At 33.2% G+C, this 16198-nt stretch overlaps 3 protein-coding genes and 1 pseudogene across 5 annotated transcripts; 1 reads left to right on the top strand and 3 right to left on the bottom strand.

Moving 5' to 3' along the window:
• Window positions 1–1029: 1029 nt before the first annotated feature.
• Window positions 1030–4050, bottom strand: LOC145128280 (protein root UVB sensitive 2, chloroplastic-like). Its single transcript, XM_079063088.1, has 9 exons — window positions 3658–4050; window positions 3397–3485; window positions 3223–3307; window positions 3076–3135; window positions 2902–2995; window positions 2716–2813; window positions 2444–2623; window positions 2234–2356; window positions 1030–1736 (listed from the first exon to the last, which is right to left on the bottom strand). Exons 1-9 carry the CDS (start codon window positions 3781–3783, stop codon window positions 1299–1301), a joined length of 1293 nt encoding a protein of 430 aa, XP_078919214.1. The 5' UTR covers window positions 3784–4050; the 3' UTR covers window positions 1030–1298.
• A 921-nt stretch (window positions 4051–4971) lies between these two features.
• Window positions 4972–7403, bottom strand: LOC145128997 (uncharacterized). The gene is made up of 6 exons (XM_079063758.1): window positions 7252–7403; window positions 7055–7152; window positions 6286–6386; window positions 5928–5997; window positions 5473–5516; window positions 4972–5360 (listed from the first exon to the last, which is right to left on the bottom strand). Exons 1-6 carry the CDS (start codon window positions 7262–7264, stop codon window positions 5258–5260), a joined length of 429 nt encoding a protein of 142 aa, XP_078919884.1. The 5' UTR covers window positions 7265–7403; the 3' UTR covers window positions 4972–5257.
• Window positions 7404–11815: 4412 nt separating this feature from the next.
• Window positions 11816–13107, top strand: LOC145129637 (actin-depolymerizing factor-like). Of its 2 annotated transcripts, none has more exons than XM_079064403.1 (3): window positions 11816–12058; window positions 12375–12640; window positions 12766–13107. In XM_079064403.1, exons 1-3 carry the CDS (start codon window positions 12035–12037, stop codon window positions 12914–12916), a joined length of 441 nt encoding a protein of 146 aa, XP_078920529.1. In that variant the 5' UTR covers window positions 11816–12034; the 3' UTR covers window positions 12917–13107. The 2 variants fall into 2 exon arrangements, with proteins under 2 accessions (XP_078920529.1, XP_078920530.1); XM_079064404.1 differs by lacking the exon at window positions 11816–12058 and adding an exon at window positions 12060–12193.
• A 91-nt stretch (window positions 13108–13198) lies between these two features.
• On the bottom strand, window positions 13199–15400 carry LOC145129636 (putative inorganic phosphate transporter 1-7 pseudogene; annotated as a pseudogene). The gene is made up of 2 exons (XR_013717575.1): window positions 15377–15400; window positions 13199–14847 (listed from the first exon to the last, which is right to left on the bottom strand). The product of XR_013717575.1 is annotated as a putative inorganic phosphate transporter 1-7 pseudogene (transcript).
• Between the last annotated feature and the right edge of the window lie 798 nt (window positions 15401–16198).

Genomic DNA, 16198 nt, shown 5'->3' with positions numbered 1-16198 from the left:
GTTTATCTCTTGCTTTTCATGTCTTTATACATACGAATATGACTATGTTGGATGTTTATTATTATAATTATTATTTTGATCCACTTGAAGACACAGTTTATTGTTTTTATTGATTGTATTATCTGGATTATTACAGGTTGTTCATACAAATACAATCCCGCAAACATTCAAAATGGACTTGGACTTGGGGTAATTAGTTACTACGAGTACTAGCACTATATTTGTAATTAATTTCTATTTAGAAATCAGTTTTTAATAAATTTTACGTGAATGTAGATTGAAAGCAATAATGTACTTATTTCTGCGTGCTGAAGGCTGCGATAGGGCAGCGAAGTGTTTCGCAGTGGAAGCACGTCTTCCAACACCGGTTGACGAACAATGGTTAGTTCTACATTTGTTTTTTTCTTTTCAGAATGACTTTAAAATATGATTTCAGATTCCCTTTAAAATAAATTAAATAATTGAATAGTAGGTATATAATCATCTTTCTTGATCTTATTTTGTCTAAATACTATCCACTAATTTTTTATTTTATTTTATTTTTTTGTTTGTAGGCTTCGTAGTCATGTCATAACATGGCTATGGAACAACAATCACAAAGCATCTGCAACAGAGTATGCCAAATTCCATCACCTTAAACACATCATTACACAGCTTCTTCAAGATGATGTTGCAAAACCTTCAGCTGGAACTGATCAATGAAGATGATAGATTTTACTTTTAGGTCACATTCGAGACTAGAGGAGAATCTCTCCTGATTTACAAGTGTGAATAATAATTAGTTATGCAAATATCATCTACAATTACTCCGGTGTTTCTTATTACAACTTTTTTTATCGTTTACATTTATTACATTAAATTCATTATTTCCTCAAGTAATTAACTAAATTACCTTTATAATACCATCAATTTCACCATTACACATATGCACTAATATATTTTTTGAAAACATGGCATCATCATTCAACAAAAAATATCACAAATTAAACTGATATAATACAATAACCATAAATCCATTGGCCTCAACAAGATATAAATAAAGCTATACATACAATCATAAACAATCCAAAATTTGCAAGAATATGAAGCATATTTTCACACACCCTGGTTCGATGGGAAACTTTCCAACTAATACAGAACTATAACCTAAGCCTCACATATATTGCATCAAGAAAACAGTGAGTATATGCGACCTTACTGAGTTGACTCAGTGAGTTTGAACTAATCAATAAATGAACCCAAAGTTACAAACACAGAAAAGGGTATTTTAGGAAAAACAAACTTGTTATAATCTCTAATTAAAAACCAAACCGCATACCTTTTCCATCAAGAAAACGATCCGTATGCCATCCTTTAGCTTGTATTTGAGGAAGCAATGTAATCATCACCACCTTCATCTTCTGATAAGCCTCTTGTAAATGATCCCATTCAGATTCGGACCCATTTTTTTCAATATTTGAAGAATATGCGTATGCCGCCACCAACCACCCTCTCAAAGCATCTTCACCGGTGGCATTATGCTCCAACACCATATCTGTCCATCCTTTTTCAATTCCACAACTTAATAAAAATTTCTCTTTTGGAAACATTTGTTTAAGTTCCTTTAATCTTGAGGGCTTAATTGCCTTATGCAAATCACCACCCACTTTCACATTCCCAGCATCTTTTATTAACCTCCCTGGAAACAACAGATCTTCTTTGTACCTCAGGTCTACTGGGCTCGACACCTTTCCTGTCTAAAATTATAAATTTCATCCTTCTGCTTTACTCAAATTTGCATATTTCGTCCCTAAATGAAACTTTTCACTTGTTGAGGTTTTGGTCCATAACTGATATAGAATGTGACAAATATACCCTTATCTCGTTTTTTTGACTTTTTATTATTTGTTTTGGTCCATAACTGATTTAGCTGGGGTTTTTTTTTTTCAGTTTTTGTCCCACAATGTTTTCTTTTGCAATTTTGGTCCTTATTTGATGTTTCCTAACATTTTTGGTCCTCTAACTAAAATGAGGATATTTTTGGGAACAAATTTGGATAAAATCAGCTATGCTCAGGGACTAAAAGAGTCATTTTACTTGGAACCTGAACCAAAAATGTTACAAGACCAAAATTGCAAAAATAAGCTATACACAGGGACTGTAAATCTTAATAAGAAATTCATAAAACATTAGCAAAATAGACAGGACAAAAATGTAAATAATGATAAAGAGTTTTTAGCATTTGTTTATGAACCTTAATGAAATCTTCTATAATCATTGCAGTTCTTTGTGGATTTAATGTGTTAACAGGAGCAGCTCGCATTTCTTCAGATACACTGTAGACATGTATTACAGAAAGAAGAGACCCAACAATCATCTGCACAAAACAAAAGGAACTAATATTAGATTTGTTTCCCATATATAGTAAAGGGGCAATAATGTAAATTCAAAATTTTACATGTACCTTTCCTTGCATAGATGAACAAACTGTTGAAACCAACTGGATACCAGCACCTAACCCAAGCACATTAAACACAGTTGAGATGGCTTCTCCTTTTGCAAATAAGTCGCTAAGATTTCCTTCTTTTGCAAATGAAGAATAAATTGGTAATCTTGTTGCTCTTGCAGCTACCACAGCCATTCCCTGTTCAATAATGGCAACCAAGTTTTTAAAATTGGTCAATTTGGGTTATTATATAATTATTGAATATTGATATTGATTCACCACCAACTAACCTTTGCAAAATTCCCAAGCCCAGCTGTTTCAAGAAACAGTTGAGGGCATAATGGGGAAACAATTTCGAGACCAGTGCCCAAGTCGTATAGCACATCAGCTACATATTAAAAAGAGGTTCTTGAAGTTGTATATTTCATAGTCATATAGAAGAACAAAGAACAAAAATAATGGTACAAAGTACAAACCCACTATTCTCCACCGTTTGGGTTCTGCATCCATGAGTGCACCTAAATGGCTACATATTAGTTTTCCCATATGCTGCATTCCATCTTTTAGTACCTGTTTGACATCAAGAATGTGAGGTTAAGTTCTTTTAGTATTGGTATGATCAAATTCTTGAGATGAAAGTTGTTTCTCACCCAACTAACTGCAGTTGCTTGTGCAGGGGTAGGTCTCAAGCCTGCAGCATATAGCAGTGACTGCAAAGGGGTAAGATTATGTATTCTTACAATGGAATGAATCATGTAAAAATGGAATTTAAGAGACGGAGTGTATTGGAAGAGGACCTGAGTTGATAAAACGGATAGTGCTGCACTTGAGAAGTGTTGTAATGCCCGAAATTTAGTATATCTAAGGTATCCTTCGTTGACGCTGGAGTAAGAAGAGATGGTAGAATTTACATGATATGAGAAATGAAACTTTTCAACACAATTTAGGGGAACTAAGTTCCATGAACTCACCTGTATGGAAATCCAGAGGGGAAGAATTTGTTGACGAAGGATTCAGCCATTTTGTGGACAACTGGTCTTGAATCGTCAAGCACCTTCACCTAAAATACAAAAATCCCACAAGATTCAATTTTCATGATGTTAAGCGTTATGAAAAAGTTTAGATTCTGCGATTAACAACAGATGATACATTTATTAGAACTGTAAATTATGGCACTTTGAATACCCTAATTGTAAAAAATTGATTAGCGTTATCGTATGCTGAATACTTACGGAAAATTGGCCGTCTGGTTGAAAGAAGAAGTGGCGGGAGACGGTGTCGGAGGTCTCAATCCATGATATAGACGCACCAACGTCTTCCGACAAAGGATTTTGCGCCATGGTCTTCTGCATTTTCATATTTTCCAGCCCCCAAAGTTGAAATAATCAACGTATAGAGAAAGGAAAGAAGAATTAGCATAAGAGGTTGATCGAAAAAGAACAGGGAGCAAGTTCTTGCGACTATGCGAGAAAGAAGAGCAAAGAGTATCCCCACAGCTAACTATGTGATCGAACTTTCACGCCGGCGAATAAGGGAGGAGCAAATCACGAGGCTTTGTATACCCCACCTACACTACCTATGCTATGCTGCAAGGGTTGATGTTCGATTTTTGCCCAAAGTTGAAACCAAACGAAAAAAAAAAGTTTTAAACATTCAAAATTGATTTTTTTTTCTTTTTTTTGTTTCTACTGAATTTTCCATTTTCATGTTTGTCTGATCTGTTTTAGGGTTTTTTTTGGTTTTTGGGATATTTGTCGTTTTGTGTTTTTCAAAACAACTAAAAAGACGAAAAATCAAGTGATCTAAGTTTCTAACGGCTAAAGAAGTAGGCAATTGATGTATGTTTGACTACAATGACATCGTATATTATGATACAAATTGATCAAGCCTTCTTGGTTTATCGCAAGTCGCAACATAATTGAATAATAAAAAATTGGTTTATTCTAAAACAAGATCATACTAGCACTTCTAAAAAATATTTTTTTTCCTTTTGATTTTGTGCATTTGCAATGAATCTGAAGTTCTAGATCATCTTCGATACTATGTACGTTAAAACTTTTTTGAAATTTCTTATTCTTTCTGAATCTAATTATGCAATTCGATTTCTTTCTTACAATGTAATATGAATACAATTTTTTTTAAATGAAATTATATATATATATATATATATATATATATATATATATATTAAAACGCATGGAAGGTTTCAACAGGAAACTTTCCATGTTTATAATTTTAACATTTTCTTAATTTTGCCACTAAAATTTCAACAAACTGTTCATTTTTATAATTTTGTCACTTTATTTTTACTTCTTCATTTAAAAGTTGTTGAAGTTCAAATCTTTCTTACACCAGATGAATTTCAGTTCTTTGATTTTTGATTCTGAACTTCAGTTTCTTTGTTAAACCGAATGAATTTATGATTTTGCTAAACTTCATATTTTGAAATATTCCCAAAATTTTGTTTCTTTGTATGGTTGTAGGAAAGGCCCACAAGTTAGTTGCCTTCTAAGAATATGAGCCTAATGGGCAACTCCAAACAAGAATGTCTAACAGTTGGATCATCCTATTAATCCGACCCATGGGTCAATATCAAAATGGATTACGTATCAACCATTCACAAGTTGAGCAATGTAAGCTTTCACGATATAGGTTTTGAGTTGATCACCCTAAATTCATAAAACTACCAATGTTTATATGCATATATATTATATACATAAAAGCAACAATCTTTCATCCACCATCAACGGCAAAACCAAACTTTTGTTATTATATATCTTTATCCCTTCTCTTGTAGCATACCTAGTTGTAAGCCTCCATAAACCAAATATCTCAAATCAAATCAGGATCATCTTCATAGTCAAAGTCAGGTTCACTGTACTGCCTGATTCTTCTCACATCCCTGGGTCCCGGTCTACCCTTTTTCGGCTTTCCCCTGACCAAATAAAACATTCCCAAAAATTACAATTTTGTCCCAACACTGATATCAGTCTCAGTCCAATGAATATCAAACGCAGTATGTTAGTAGGGTAAAAGAAGGTGCTTACGGTCCCATTGCGGATGCAGCTCCCATTGCAGCATGTTCTTCGGTCTGAGAAGCCACATAAAAGTAAAAAAAGTTTATGATTAGCCATACACAAGTTGGAAAAGACGAAATTGCCCACACATGGCGATATACTCTTAATATGCAAACTAAATGGCGTAACTCAATAAAAACATTTTGTGAGGCAAAAGAAAGCGAGGGTTATAGTTGGCAAAATGGCGTAACACAGGTTAAGCTAAAAAAGGTAAATTTCTAAATTCTAAACCATGTGAAAACGGGTTGGATGGACCCAATAACAAACACTTCTTTGTCCTTGTTTTTAGTTTCATAAAAAGATAATATATTAAAACGGTTGATGAGCTTATTTGAGCAGAGTTATTAAAGAAAAATATAACCGGTTCCATATAAATTGGTTACACATACAAATATTACAAACAAATAAAATAGAATCGAGAATACCGCTTGTGAGGTGACCGAAGATAGTGAAAAGAGCCTATCTTCCACCTGAAATTTCCTAGACCGCTTGTAGCTGAAATCGAAACAAGTAACTCGAGTCAATTAAATGACCTATTTGCCCATTACCAACAACAAATATATATATATATATATATATATATATATATATATATATATATATATATATATATATATATATATAGCATCGACATGGGTCCACAAGATGTCTTTATTTTGCATTTGTCAAAGGGTAATTTAGACATTCAACAAACAGTTTTTCGTTGCAATTTTAATGGGACCGATGTAGTAGAGAATAAAGATATGGATCAAAGAAAGTTAAGGGAGTAGTTTTTGGAATTACAATGAAGTGCTCTTAGATGCTGACAGAAACCCTTCGTAACCTTTTAATACGTTTCCACTTTGGCTTGGATCTTGTAGATAAGCCGTCTCCATGTCATAAACCTTGAACAAAACATTAAGAAAAAAAAAACAGTTAGGTTTTTAGTTGTCATGAAATTTATAGAACATCACAATCAGATACAGATACGGATACGGATACAAATATAGATACAACATTGTCCTCATACATTTCATTTTAAAACATTTATCCTTGAAAAAGGAAACTGAAAGTAGAGAACTGAGAATTCATGACTTCTACAGTTGTTGGAACTTTCAGGAAGGGAACCCTAATTGTGAAATGCAGGGGGAACATCCAGACTACTGTCTCTTAACCTAAAGATTTTGGTAACCCTAGAAATTTTTTGAAACTTTCGTTATTTAGAAAGATACTGAAAACACACACTATAACTGAAATTGTGAATCTTTGTTTCTTTTATATCCATTGATCCAAGAACCTTGAAACTTTCCTTTTTTAGAGGATGCCAAAACACAATTATATATATGTGAACTATTTGCAAATCGGTAATTGACTGAAAACATTGAAATTCTCTTTTGTTACCACTGAATTTCTTCAAACCCAAAGCAGAAACTCAAATTTAAAGATTGAAGAAACCTACGGACCCATCAAAATCAACAAAAGACCTAATAAACGAATTTAAGGAAGCCAGTTAACGGAAATCAAGAAACTAATGAAATTACAAGATCAAGGAAACGTTAGGCCGAAATGAAACCTGTTTTTCGATGCTTCGAAGTTCTTCATGTTGTTTGGCTCTTTTACATAGAAGAGCTGCGATCACGGCTGATGGGTTGGATGTGTTTTGTTGTTGCCCTAAACACGAAATTGAATATTATAATAGAGAAATCGGATAGGAATGTAAATTTTTTAATAAGAAAAGTGAAGAAGAGAGTGACCCCAAATGAAGAATACCTTCAGATTCCATGATTTTTACTGCGATTTACAGTATGAGATCTTGGGTTTGTTTTTGTAGAAAACCCTTTTGGTTCTCCTCGGAGTCCCCAAAGTTGGTAGAAACATAGAAAAAATTAAGAGGTTACAAACAGTAATCGCATTTTCTCTCCCCCTTCAAATTATACAAACGAGTAATGCGTGATTAAAAGGATTTTTTTTTTAGCTCATGGTTGTTTGGCATAAACTTTTAAAATCTAAATTTGTGAGATTCTTTATTTTTAAGGCTGCTAGGAGTGGGCGCCCGTTATTGCACCTAATAACATCAAATAACGTCTAAGAACACCGCCCTCCATCCATGTTATTAGGTGTTATACGTCTGCGCGTTGCTTCCCGTTACCACCATCACTTCCATTAACACCGGCTTTTTGTCATTTTCTTAATAACGCTGGTGTGGGCGTTGCCCACACCTACCAGTCTAAGGGGTCGGAGAAAATGAAAAGATAAAGAGAGACAACAGTGTAAAGTAGAAAAAAAAGAGAAAAAAAAATCTTAAAATTAGGGTATTTCTGAAATAATTCTTTTCTCTAGATATAAATCATTCTTTTAAAAATTAAGAAGCTGATAACAGTTAAAAGGTTATCACATGCTCTGAAAGTGAAAAATTAAGAGACTGCTCAAATTTTTTTTTGAACGGCAATACAAATATATATTAAACTACTCCTAAATTATTTCATCTATGTCCACAGTGAGACTTGTACCATCGACTCCAAGGAAGGAGGACAACACCGGATACCGCTGTGCTAGAAGACATTTGGTAAGAAACTGCTCAATTCGAGTTCAACTCGATTATATTCAAGGAGTTCGAGCTCAAATTTTGTTTTTTTCGAGGCTAATTTCAAAGCTCGAGAAGCTCGGTTTTTATTTGTTTAATGAGTTGAGCTTTTTACAAATAGCTAGACTCGTTTAATCATTAAACATCTCGTCATTAAGGTGTTGTTTGTTTTTTCGAAGAGAAATTCATTAAGTCTGCGGACCACCTCTGCAATCCTCTGTAGTAGAAGAGGTGGAACAAACGGTTGCAGTCTATAATAAGAAGCGTGTTTGTTTTTTAACATCTATATACTGTTGCAGTAAGTTGAAATTTAAATAAACTAACTTTATAAACTGAAAATAGTTCTCAACACCGAAATTTTAATAATTATAGTCTTAAAACATTGAAAGAATACTAAAAAGAACATGTAGAAAAACAAAAATACAAAACTTTTTAAAAAAACTTAAAAATATATAAAAGAAGCTAACAGTTTTATTCTAAAAAAAACTAATTGTAAGAAACATAAAAATAATAATAATAATAATAAATTAAGAAAGTATTGCAAACGATGTCTACAAAATTCGTAAAAAATTACACACGTTAAAAAAGATGCAACTGAAACTGAAAATAGTATTAACAGAAACGGTAAAAAAATTAAAAAACTCAAAGTTTTTTTTTTAAATCAAGTTAAAAAAATTTGTGGAAACTATAAAAAGAAATTGTATCAAATCTGTAAATAAAAGTTTAAGAAAATCAAAGTTTTTTTTTAAATAAAAGCTTAAAAAAAAATAAGTTATACCAAAATTCTAAAAAAACACTTGGAAAAAATGAAAGCTGAAGAGGTTTAAAGAGGCAAGTCAAGTGCTGCGCCACCAGCACACGCACAAAGATTTTGTGGTCTGAAGCCTTCCAAAAAACAAATTGCTGCGAGAAGAAAAGTGCTGCGCCGCGCAGCAAAAAAATGGTTTGAAGATGTTTTTTTAAAAAAACAAACACCACCTAAATGTATAAAATGATCATGTGCCTAAAAAAATAGATAAATGTGTTGTTTGTTTTTTTAAAAAAACCTCTTCAAACCACTTTTTGCTGCGCGGCGCAGCACACGCGCATCACTTTCTCTCTCGCAGCAGTTTGTTTTTTGTAAGACTTCAGACTACAAAACATCTGCGTGTGTGCTGCGTGGCGCAGCACTTGACTTTCCTCTTCAAACCTCTTAAGCCTTCATTTTTTTCCAAGTGTTTTTTTTAGAATTTTGGTATAACTTATTATTTTTTTTGTAACTTTTATTTTTTTTTTTAAAAAAAAAACTTTGATATTTTTAAATTTTTATTTACGGATTTGATATAATTTCTTTTTATAGTTTCCACAAAATTTTTTAACTTGATTAAAAAAAACTTTGATTTTTTTAATTTTTTTACATTTTCTATTAATAATATTTTCAGTTTCAGTTGTATCTTTTTTAACGTGTGTAATTTTTTACGAATTTTATAGACATCGTTTGCAATACTTTCTTAATTTTTTTTATTATTTTCTTTTTTTATGTTTTTTACAATTAGTTTTTTTTCTAGAATAAAACTGTTAGCTTCTTTTATATTTTTTTAAGTTTCTTTTTTTAAAAAGTTTTATATTTTTGTTTTTTTACATGTTCTTTTTAGTATTTTTTTCAATGTTTTAAGACTAAAATTATTAAAATTTCGGTGTTGAAAACTATTTTCAGTTTATAAAGTTAGATTATTTAAATTTCAGCTTACTGCAGCAGTCTGCAGATGTTAAAAAACAAACACGCTTTTTACTATAGGCTGCAGCCGTTTGTTCCACCTCTTTTGCTACAGAGGATTGCAGAGGTGGTCCGCAAACTTAATGAATTTTCTCTTCGAAAAAACAAACAGCACCAAAGATTTCATGAATTTCCCACTATTATCAATATTTTAGGATATGCCTCCTAGAAATACCTTTACTACCAAATTGGTCTTTTCTAAAGGGTTTTTTTTCACACTATTTCATTTACAAAAGTACTTTTCAACTTTATTTTCGTAATATAAAGCTATTTTGTTCTACAAAAAATGTCATTGAATATCTTTACAATTAAAAAAAAATGTTAACATCATTTTCAGAAACTATATAAACAGTTTGCATTGAATAAAAAGAATAACTTCATACACAATAAAATCTCAAAATGCTAAAAATGACATCATATAGGGGGATACAATATCTCGGTACTAAATGTTCAATCCTCATTCTCAACTCTCATTTCGCAATACTAATTTCTTACTACTCAAAACTTATTTTGCAATGGGGATTTTGAAACATAAAAACGACATCGTATCCTCATTTCACAATATTCATTTCTCAGTTCTAAATCCTCGTATTTTGATGGGATTGCGGAACATAAAAGAAGACATTGTATCGGATAAATAACATCTTATACCGACAAAAATGCAATTTCATAGTGGTCACACCATTTATCATGCTACCAGTGCAAAAATGTTACTCGCTGCTTATTAGTTATTATCCAATTCTTCGTTCTCATTCCTGTTTAATCGACCCTTAGTTTGCATGGTTGGACCATACTTGAAGTGAGGATTGCGAAATATAAAAAACGACATTGAATACGAGCAAAAATATATTTCGAATTGGCCACACCATTTCCCAATGGGTCAATTATTAAAAATATGGCTATAGTAGAAATATGTGAGCTTACTGATTATTCTAATTTAAAAAGAAATAGTTATTTTTAATATTTTTCTTATTAAAAAGGTAGACATTAGTACGCTTTGATATGTTATTTCAATTTCGATTTTACCATATAAAAAGATAAATCATGAAATACAAGTATTAAAAGATGTGTTTGGATTTTACTATTTTCCTTTCCAACGAGTATTTCCACATATTATTTTGTGGCTATTTTAAATTAATATTTTTCCACATGTAATTTTATGTTTTTTTTTTCATTTTATTAAATTTCATATAATATTTAAATCTAATATTTGAAATAAATATAATAATAAATGAATATCAATTTCATTAATAGTCTTACATTTTAATTTCAAAAGTCAAAAATTAAAAACCCATTAATTTTTTTCTTTATTTATGTAAATTATTTGCTTAAATTTAAAAGAAAAAAAAAACACTTCAATTTTAATAATTCAATATTTTTATCATTTTATTATAAATTCAAACATCTCAAATATTTACACCTTTATATTTATCTTTTTTAAACAAACTCAAATACATAACTCTCACAACTAATAAACTATTAAGTTAAATGTGAATTATTTGTGTAAACATTGCAAACAAAGAATTAAAGATAATTTACTAATATCTAGTTTATAACCTGTGAGTGTCACAGTTACAAAATTAATTAAACTTTTATAATAAGAACTTAAAATTATGAATCAATTATTTTAAATAAATTATTAATTAAGAGATATTTTTTGGTTATATAAAATTATAATCATTGATTTAAATAAATACGTGACATTATATCACCTTATAATCTGTATTAATTTTATTTTAATTTTTATTATAATGTAATTAATTTAATATAATTAGAGTGTGAAATTTAAATTTTAAAATTTGAAATAGAAAATCAATAAGCTCACAAATGACATGAAATTAATTACACGATATAATAGAATGACATTTAACAAAAAAAAATCTATTTTTCATTAGAATAAAATACAAATACATAAAAAAAAATAAAAAATATAATAAAAAAACAAAAATGAAATATTGAGATTGCAGAAACTAGTTGCCGTTTAAGAACCGGAAGTCCGGAACCCACATAGGCACGCACGAAAGGAAAAGTTGGCAAAGTTGCGTTGAGTTAACGCACCGATCTGAATCGATTCGAACCGGAATCCCACCTTCTTTCCCGAATCCTTTTTCATATGCACTACCTTCTCCACTTATAAATCGTCATTCCTGTTTTTCCGACTTCTTGATACTGCAATTTGGGGAGCCTATACATATTCGCATCGAAGATCAGTCATGTCGTTCAGATTCCGAGGAGGGGTACGTATTGATCCAGTATTTCCTATTATCTGCTATTATGTTATTGTGCTTCCGAGACTATGGTCGATTCTGCATCTCGACTTCCTATTCCGTTCGAAATCACCGTCGGGATTGCTATTGCTATTTGTGTAACATGTATGGTCTCTGTTCACTCTTAACTTGGGAAATCTTCTCCACATTCGTATCAACCTGTTGGATTGATAGACAGAATCAGTAGGATGCCTTCAAGGTGTTCGACGAAATGTCCGCCGGGTGCCTTCTTTTAATTTTTGTTGCTGATTCTAAGGTTCTTACGTATACGGTGTTTGATTCACAGTCGAATGCTTCTTCTGGGATGGGTGTAGCTGAGCACTGCAAAGGCACGTTTCTGGAACTACAAAGGAAAAAGGCTCACCGGTATGTAATCTTTAAGATCGATGAGAAGAAAAACCAAGTTGTTGTTGAAAAAACAGGCAGCCCTGCTGAGAATTACGAAGATTTCACATCAGCTTTGCCAGAAAACGATTGCAGATATGCCGTTTATGACTTTGACTTCGTGACTTCCGATAACTGTCAAAAGAGCAAGATATTCTTCATCGCCTGGTTAGCTTTCCTTGTTACATGTAGACTTGGATAATATTTTATTCAAACAAGATAAGGCTGTTTTGTTTTGTCTTGTACTGTTTGTGTGTGTATCCCTTACTTGATTGCATGTTGTCTTAATCTAGGTCACCTGAATCTTCTAGGATCCGTGCCAAAATGCTTTATGCAACATCTAAAGGCCGCCTCAGACACGACTTAGATGGCGTTCACTATGAGATTCAGGCTACTGATTCTACAGAAATGGAGCTCGATGTGCTTAGAGAACGCGTCTACTGATTTTTCTTTATGCACTTTTTAAGCTAGCCTTTTAGTGTTTTTCGTGTTGTTTGTAACACATCGTTATACAAATATGCATGGTTGTCTTGTGTAGTTTTTTATGTATATTGGTTGTCTTATGTAGTTTGTTAAGCAGAAGATGACAAAATAAAACAGCTTGTAGTTATACTCTTTTGCATTCATTGGACTAACGAGTCAGTCACACGGAAGTTACACTTTTTAAAACTAAAAAGGTACGAGGATTGTTATTAATACTTAATAGGCCGATACATACAACTCTACCTAAGCCCGTGAATCATTGGTTTCGTTCTTGGACTCACCGGTGATTTCCTCAAGCGACTTCCCTTTGGATTCTGGGACTAACAGAGTACACAAAGTTCCAAAAAGGTTAACCACACCTAACACAATCAGTGAGTTTTTCACTCCAATACCGGGTGGATAACCCGCATCTGTCTTGGCTGGATCTTGATTCTGAGCCAAATACAAGAACCCAAAAGCACCCACCATTGCCCCAAGCTTCCCCGATGCAGCTGAGATACCATGGCAGGTCGACCTCACCCTCGCCGGAAAAATCTCCGCCGGGACCACAAACGTGGTGGTGTTAGGGCCGAAATTGGCAAAGAAGAAAGTGAAGGAGTACATGACAACAAATTTGATATTGTTTTCAGGGCGAGTCCAATGGTCGTAAGGGAAAGCTAATGCAAACATGAAGATGGTCATCATCGAGAACCCGATTATCTGAATCGTGAATCTTCCGATCCTATCGATCAAGAACACAGTGAACCAGTAACCGGGAACAGTACTGCATAGCGCGATTAGTGTTTGAGCTCTTGCGATTCTGTACACTTCTTCAATCGCGTTCATTGTTTTTGCTGGTGGGATCCACCCGATAGCGGTGAATATGTCCTTTTGGAAAAGATTTTGACTATAGAAAGCGATGTCGAGTAGAAACCAAGTGGTGGTGGTTCCAAGCAAGTGTTTCCCGTGTTGTTTGAGGAACTTTTTAGAAAAAAGCCCATAGTCGTCTTCGAATTTTGCGTTTACTTTTTGTTGATCGGATTCGATTTCAACATTCAACACTTTAGACATGTCGGAAGCGGCTTTGGTGGCGTTCTTGGCCACCAGAGCGGTGTAACGGGCGGTTTCCGGCATCTTCGATCTTGAATAGAAAGTGAGGAGAGCCGGGAGAGCTCCAGCCATTAAGATGATCCTCCAGACATAATCGGCTTCGGGAACCGTTGATTTCAACGGATCGATTTCATACGGTGGAGCTTTGTAACTTGAATTGAACACAGATGAAATGATAATCGCGAACACACCACCTCCTAAAATCCCAAACCCTTGCATAGCGAAAACCGCCGCGATAAACCCACCGCGTGTTTTTTTGTTGGAATATTCCGACATTATGGTGGCGGAGAGTGGGTAATCGCCGCCAATCCCGAACCCGAGCCAGAATCGGAAAAAGCAGAGAGTGGTCAACACTGATTTTGGAGAGCTCCCGAAGGATAAACCTGAAGCTATAGAGCAAAGACACATGAGCATGAGTGTGATTCCGTACACCTTCTTCCTTCCGAGCTTATCCCCGAGCCACCCGAAGAATAGTTGACCGGCGAGGGTTCCGGTGAGGGCTACACCGTTGACCATGGCGGAGACATTTGGCGGTAAGCTTCCAGGCTTCGGTGAGCCTGGTTTTGTGTAGTAAATGCGGCCAAGCATTTTGGTTACAAGAGAGATGCAGAAGAGATCGTAGGCGTCTGTGAAAAACCCCATCCCTGCGATCACTATCGCTGTGAAATGATACCATTGAGTTTTGGCGCCATCCAGAGCATTCAGAACTTTCAAATTTCCAGCTGTCGACATTTTTCTTAATTACTTCCGGAAACTTCGTCGGTTTCCAAAAACCCTAACTCGTCAACAGATCTCGTCAAACTCTGCAATCACACACACGGAATTCAGTAGTTTCATGAATCAATCGTCTCCAATTGATCAGTACAGGTACGATTCTTCATGCACTACGAAGACCTGTAAAATCATCTTCGAAATAACTCAAAAGTCGCCAATAATTAAAATCAAATTTCTATGCACATACATGATTCATCAATAACACCAATCAATAGTCTCCAACTGATCACTAAAGGTACAATTCAGTCCATATACTTTCAACATTCTGTTTGATCTTCAAATCAGTACAGTTACGATTAGCATATATTACTAAGATCTCTAACAGAGATCATTATCCTCGACATAACTAAAAATCGCCATTAATTGAAATCGAGTTTATGTACGGGAAAAAAAACAGAGGAAGTGTGTGCTTGTGATTCATGCATGCATGCATGTCCATACTCAATAAAATAATAAGAAATAAGAATTGAACACTAAAATTTCCAGTAGAATCAGAAGAAATCAAAGAAAACGACGTATTGAAGGAATTTTCGAAGTAAATAATGAACTGATACAGACCTTTTTGTCTTTCTGAAGATCATCCGGAAGGTGATGGAAATATTGGGGGCGCTGATGTTTAGATTTTATATGCAACAAACAAATAGTGTAATTAAGTATCTTCTACGGTATATTCTTTCACGTTTCAGCATCTTTTTCAGCTCGAAATTTCGACTCCACCTTCTGTGGGTTGAATGTAACCAAAAATACTTTATCATACACTTTTCTGTAAAATAATAAATCTTGCAACAGTATTTACATCATTTGTAAGAAATTATATATCGAAATTCTAAAATATGTATATTAAATTAAAAAGACTAAAAGAATATTGATAAGTCATAACAATATCAAATATAAATAATGTAAAATTCTAATAAATATAGAATAGTTTATTTGCAATAAAAATCTAGTGTACTATTTTTTACAGTTAATGATATTTAAAATATGTTATTTTTTTAGTACAACTATATATTTATTATATAAATTAATCATTTGTGTTGAATGAGATTTTTTTGGAGGAGATTATTATACAAAGTCAAGAGTTGTTATAGAACGATATGAGAACTTAACGGGATAACAAACAACTAACTGCCTATCGAACAAGTCTATATATATTTTTTTAAATAGCATACAAATAAAAACAGCTTAATATGATTTATCAAAAAAGATTATAAATCGGTTAAACTCGTCACAACCATTTCCATATTCAAGTATTCAATAGCATCATCAACATACCCTATAAATTTCATTGAAATGGGTAGAAGTATAGGGATGAGCAATGGGTCCGACCCGAACCTGACCGGCCCGAAGACCGAAAATCATGAATTACCTTACCCGAAAACC

This window comes from Lactuca virosa, chromosome 8 (assembly GCF_052849685.1).
Source record: "Lactuca virosa cultivar CGN04683 chromosome 8, Lactuca_virosa_CGN04683_v6, whole genome shotgun sequence".
Classification (NCBI taxonomy): domain Eukaryota; kingdom Viridiplantae; phylum Streptophyta; class Magnoliopsida; order Asterales; family Asteraceae; genus Lactuca; species Lactuca virosa.
This window is presented reverse-complemented; position numbering and strand designations above follow the sequence as displayed.